The sequence below is a fragment of the Salvelinus fontinalis genome, chromosome 16, assembly GCF_029448725.1.
Source record: "Salvelinus fontinalis isolate EN_2023a chromosome 16, ASM2944872v1, whole genome shotgun sequence".
In the NCBI taxonomy this organism is placed as follows: domain Eukaryota; kingdom Metazoa; phylum Chordata; class Actinopteri; order Salmoniformes; family Salmonidae; genus Salvelinus; species Salvelinus fontinalis.
In genome coordinates, this window is record NC_074680.1 from 29125168 (window position 1) to 29131167 (window position 6000).

Consider the following 6000-nt stretch of genomic DNA (forward strand, 5'->3'; position numbering starts at 1 on the left):
CTGCGAACTCAATGTCACCATAGTAGTTAGCAGACTCTCCATCTCTTCCCCCTCACATGTTTTCCCTCTGTCCCCCAGGCGGGAGTGGGAGCAGCTCCTAGAGCAGCAGCGGTCCCTGCAGGATGCCTTGGACCAGCTCCAGGCAGAGGCCAAGTTTGATGCAGACCAGTCCAGGCAGCAGCTAGAGGAGAAACGGCAGGAGGTCACAGCTCAGCAGGCCCAAATCACGGTCAGTCAGCATCTCTTTAAACCAACCAAGCACTGCTTATCTGTTAAGGACATTCAGAACACGTCTCTCATTTGTATTAAATTACAGTTAAACGTTTGAGGGTTTTGTGTGATTACTTTTTCTTGATGAATATGTTGCTTGCATTGTAGGAATTGACAAACGCTCTGCAGTCTGAAAGAGAACACACCAGTAATCTGACCTCCCAGTTGAAAGAGGATAAAGAGAGCACTTTAGAGTGAGTTGTATAAAGGATTGTTTTTGATTTGTGGATGATGAGACCTTCTTGAAGTGTATTTGAAATGTTGACATATTTGATTTGTTTCTCCCCAGAGAGCTTGTTCAGACAATGGAGCAGAATGCAGTGCTGAGGAAGAAAGTGTCTGAGCTGACTACACAAAGCCGACAACAGGTCTGTTTTTCATCGTTAGTGTTTAGTGTATACATTGTTGGTATTATAGTGCCCTAGAGTTGAGTATAAGTTTTATACTTTTTTCTTAGAAATTGCTATCACCAGTATGTTTCAGTTTAGTTGAACACTCTTTGACATATTGAATCTTAATCTCCAATCAACTGTAATTGACCCTCTTCGTTTGTATTTTACTTTGAAAGGCTTCTAATATGGAAAGCCTTGAACAAAATCTGACAACTGCCAATGGGACCATAACCAGTCTTGAGCAAAAGATTGAACAAGACAAAGTAAGTCCTGCCATAAGACCTGCCATTCATTTTTATTATTTTGGATTATATCATGGATATGATACCTCTTATTTCAGAAGTCTCTTGTTCTGTTTAACAGGAGTTTGTGCTGGAGCTGATCAACCAGACCAGGGACCTCCGCAGTGAGCTGGGCGAAAAGGACCAGTGCCTCGCCATGCTGTCTGGAGATGTCAAGGACCTCACGGTACTGACTCAAGTCATTTGTTTATCTTTTAATTAATTATCATGTTTAACTTGTATACTTCTCAATTCTTACTGTATTTTATCAATGTGTTTAGTTTTGGCCTGTTTTGTTCTGATAGGTTAAGTACAGTGCTGCTTGCTCTGAGAGAGAGGAGATCAAGGAACACAACAACAGGATGCAAGCAGAGCTCCAGGACCTGAGAGAAGCAGCCGAAAGGAAGGTAGCTTCTAATCTGATAGAGGTAAGACTTGGAGTTAATTTTAAACAACAATATGGCCTCTTGAGCTTTGATACGATAACATGTGCCTGAATTCAATCATTATGACAATGTCTGGATGGATGTTTGTCCTCAGGTAGAGGTGCTTCAGGAGGAGGTGGTCTATGCCACTGAGGAGGTGGAGCGACTCACCAAGGTGTTAGACGAGCAGGCAGGTCTTCTCCAAGCTTCACAGGATCAGACTGCTCAGAAGGAGGCTATCATCCAAACTCTCCAGGAGAAGGTAACAGACCTATTTCTATACATATACAAAGAGCCACTGAAAATGAATCAAGGGCTACAGTAGCATGGAAAACGGTAGATTTGAGACCAGACCAAATAGATTAGATCTCTACTTTACTCATGGGATTTCCCTGCCTGCTTTTCACCAGTTAAAACAACAGCAAGAAGCGGTTGAGAGGACTGTCCGAGGCGAGAGTGCCAATCGTATTCCACAGTCATCCGTCACCCCTAAAGTGCTGCCACAGGTAACAGATACTTGTGTCTGATGGTTTTCCCTCCTGTATGCATTACCAGGAAGGAACTCTGTCTGATCAAGAGAGGGTTAGCTAATCTTATTGATTTCTCAGACACCTCACACCCCCCGGAGCTTCAACACTGATCTGAGCCAGGTGCTGGAGTGCCAGGAGAGGGAGCTGGAGAACCGACGCTCCTCCATGTTGACTATGGAAGTGCTCCTCACTGAGCTCAACTCTGAAAGGGCCGCCAAGAACGAGGAGATCCAGAGGCTCAAGGTGTTTTGTTTTTTTGTTTACGGCATGTCATGATGAATGCTAAACATCCAATCTTGAGACACTTATTTAACACATTGATATAACACATATGGCATCTAACAAGTCTGTTGATTTCCCACAGGGTCAGCTGAATGAGAAGGAAATAATGCGAATGGAGATCCAAGTTCTTCTTGACCAGTTCTACACCAAGCAGAACCAACTGGCTCAGAATGAAAACAAAAATTGGTTAGTCCATTCAAAATCACTTATTTTCACCAATTAATTTTTGCAACCAAGTGTTATCAGACAGTTGATTTGTCAAGTGTCTGATGGATATATATCAATTGACAGTGATGTTTTAAACGAGGCCATTAGTCAGAATGTCTTGAGGGAGCTGCAGGAGGAGAGGCATGAAAAGGTGTGTATCAATCACTCAACTCTCCTGTTCACCTGAATATAGTTTTTGTAAACAGAAAATGCCATTGTTTGCAGAAGGTGGTTTTTCATATTTCCTCATTCCTTTCATTTTCAGAGCACAGTAATACAGAGGCTCACTGAAGCTCGGGAAAGGTATGCAAATAGAATGTGTGAGAGAACAAAGTATGTTATGTGTAATCTGCATGTGTATGCAAATACACTTTCTCTAATATGCATTTGTTAAAGTTTGACATCTGTTTTTGTTTGTTTCTGTTTTTGATTAGACTGCAGAGTCAGGAATCCCTACTGGCCCAGTCTCAGACCTGTGTCCAGGAGCTGACTAACGAGCTGAGGAATCGCTGCCTGGAGCTCAGAGAGCTGAGCCGTAAGGAGCACGACAAGGAGAGACTGCTTCAGGTGAGAACGGCATCAGGGTCTGTAGGGGTTCTGGTTATTGTAATTTTGAATAGAAACAATTATTTTATTTGAGCAGGAAGCTCAATTATGATCAAATTCTTATTTAAATAAATACATGTAATTTATATGGAATGCAGAAAATAGCAATTTGCACTAGTTGACAGGCTGGATCATTTTATGGGAGACATCAATCTCCATGCTCCTCCAGACAGCAATGATATCAGGAGCTGTCCTAGTCCATGATTAGTTTTAGGAGGGTCCTTCTGTACTGAATCTAGCTAATGTAGGGACATTGTTTTAGTGTGAATGTGGGAAATGTCTGTATCTGCCCGACTGTCCCCTACAGGAAGTGGAGGTTCTTCGGAAGCAGGTTGACCACTTGTCTGAGGAGAACGGCAAGCTTGTGGGCCATAAGAACCATAAGCAGAGGATTGAGTACCTGGTTAAGCTAAAAAAGGAGAATACCAAACTTCAAGAGGTAATAATCATATTTAACATTTCATCACATGCCTGCATGGTGTACCATCAAGAAACTTGGCCTCGGCAGTGAAATACTGAGGGGTAATTTCACTGCATTAATAATTAACCCAATTGTTATTTTATTTTTTATTCAAGGAAAATGAAAAACTCAGATCGGAAATGAGTGTGCGAGAAAATGCATGAAGCTTGGAGAGATTCTCATTGGCCACTCAACATTTCTTGTTGACTGCGAACATGTCCCCAAAAACATAACCTTTTCCCATTTTGAGTTGACTGATAACCATGCTATTGTATCATCACATAGGATAAACATGACCTGTTTCAAAAACTGTGATTCTCTCAAATGTATTTTAATATTTCTATATGAATATACTCCTATTTCTAAGGCTGGGCTGGCCAATACATTGTGTTTATTTTTACTGCAATATGTATAATTGAGGTAGGTATGCATCTCATTGGATCTTAGTATCCCATGATATTTCCACTATACCTCTGCAGGCTAAAACATAGGCTACTTGTTCTCACCTGAAGCCAGTGTAGCCCCCTAGGCCACATTTAAATGAAAGCCATGCCACAGCGTCATCTGCATTCATATCTTACACTCGTTTATATGATATCATCCTTTGTATTGTAATTGTTTTGATAAACATTTTGGTCTATAATCGCCCAGCCCTAGTGTTTACCACATTGGCTACCAGAGATGCCACAATAGGGTAGTCACATTGTTTAACAACTGATCTGCTGGATTAAATATATTTCAAAACTGTAAATAGATGTTCTCTGTAGTAGAATAATAAGTCATACGGGTGAATTTGCGATTTTGTCCACTTGATCATAAACGAAATATAGAATTTGTTTTTGTTACCATTATCTTGTCTGTTGGCGCAATGTGTGTCTTGTTTTACTTTTTCTACTAGTCTCATCTATGGCTTTAGAATAAGTGACAGGATCATGTCTTTGGACAGGGTGCAAATAATTTCCTATTACTTTATGCTAAACTGTGTACTGCTTCTTTCTACCATTTCTACTATTTGTAATATGTGTTAATGAGATAAAGAAATCCAAATGTATATTTATGTTTCTTGTGGTTTGCATTAGGAACACATTACAGTATATCAGAGGTGTCAAACATACAGGCCGTGGGGATGAGGGACAAACTCCATATACTTTTGAAATGACTCAAACTAAATCTAAACTGAAGAAATTATAATCCTCAATTTCCGAAATGAAAGCTAGATAGTCAGGGATAATCAAATTCAACCTGGACTGAGAGTAGACGTACCAGGGTTGGGTAGGTTAATTTCTAAATGTAATCCACTGCTAATTATGTCAAATTGGGTAAAAGTTAAATTACTGATTTAAATATTAACGTAATCTGATTACATTCTGTTACTTTTAGATTAGCTTCTCTTTAAGAGGCATTAGAATAAGACATGTATGTTACCAATTGAATGACATCTATTGCAGGATAAATCAATGTTAATTACATAGCTGGCCATATTTGGATGTTACATTTTACTTTATGGGTTGGTTATATTGGCTTCTTCTAACCCATCACTTTCTACTACATATAATAATATGATTAAATTATATCTTTACATTGAAAACAAGTCTATCAGAATTCCACTCATTGCAATAAATATTGTACCCCTTGACCTTCAAGAATAGGACTTGGAAATATGGATGTATAGATTAGTCAAATTGTTTTACTTGAGAATGACTCCAAAACTAAGGACTTATTAGCCAGCTCTACTGTTTATGATTATGTTGTCATGGAGGACTGATTGGGCTCATTGATTCGAGTTGAAACATAAATGCTGCGCTCATGGAATGGCATGCCTTTTTTATTTCCTTGCCAGCGGGCTACATTGCATAATTACCCACCGCAAATCTGCACGAAGACTAGGGTTGAGTTACTGTAAGTTTTGGGGAAGCTCCATATATATCTCATCTTTCTTCTGTGGTGCCCAGTGTGATTGTCACTTCTCTTGTGGTCCGGTCTGGTGTGTTCAGCAGAGAGGAAGAGCGAGATATATATATTTTTGTATTTACTTCTGACCATGGCGTTTTAATATAGACGAGTTCATTCGCTTTCCATCAGGGGAACTGTTAGAATTATGTACTAAAGAACATCTGTTGAAGATCGCTGAACACTGCAAGGTTGAAATTAGGTTAATATTGAAGGCCAATCTGATGGAGAGTGGTATTCTTGAAGTTACCACTGGGGCAGCCTCTGTTGAGGACTCACCGTCTCCCATAAGGTTACAATGGCCGCTCCATCTGTTAGTCCTAGTAGTCCTCTTTTTGAACAGCAGAAAGAACTGCTTCTGTTACAGCTAGAACATGCTTGTGAGAAACTAGAGCATGATCGTGAGAAGCTAGAGCATGACCGTGCAAAATATGAAAAATAATTGCAATTTAAACAGGATTTGGAGCGTGCTGATCGGGTAAAGTATGAAAAGGAGTTGGAATTTAAACAGGATTTGGAGCGTGCTGATCGGGTAAAGTATGAAAAGGAGTTGGAATTTAAACAGGATTTGGAGCGTGCTAAAATCAAGCTGCAAAA

The 6000-nt window shown here is 40.0% G+C and overlaps 1 protein-coding gene across 3 annotated transcripts in view; it reads left to right on the top strand.

The window, feature by feature from the left end:
• kif15 (kinesin family member 15) overlaps positions 1-4504 on the top strand; it is an 89950-nt gene extending 85446 nt beyond the window's left edge. For all 3 annotated transcript variants that reach the window (XM_055864977.1, XM_055864980.1, XM_055864978.1), the window contains 15 exons: positions 79-229; positions 379-464; positions 560-638; positions 839-925; positions 1026-1130; positions 1249-1371; positions 1484-1630; positions 1779-1874; positions 1977-2141; positions 2263-2366; positions 2472-2538; positions 2653-2690; positions 2822-2954; positions 3301-3432; positions 3570-4504. In XM_055864977.1, coding sequence (XP_055720952.1) covers positions 79-229; positions 379-464; positions 560-638; positions 839-925; positions 1026-1130; positions 1249-1371; positions 1484-1630; positions 1779-1874; positions 1977-2141; positions 2263-2366; positions 2472-2538; positions 2653-2690; positions 2822-2954; positions 3301-3432; positions 3570-3617 — 1561 coding nt within the window. In that variant the 3' untranslated portion in view covers positions 3618-4504. The remainder of the gene's footprint in view (positions 1-78; positions 230-378; positions 465-559; positions 639-838; positions 926-1025; positions 1131-1248; positions 1372-1483; positions 1631-1778; positions 1875-1976; positions 2142-2262; positions 2367-2471; positions 2539-2652; positions 2691-2821; positions 2955-3300; positions 3433-3569) is intronic.
• Positions 4505-6000: the final 1496 nt, after the last annotated feature.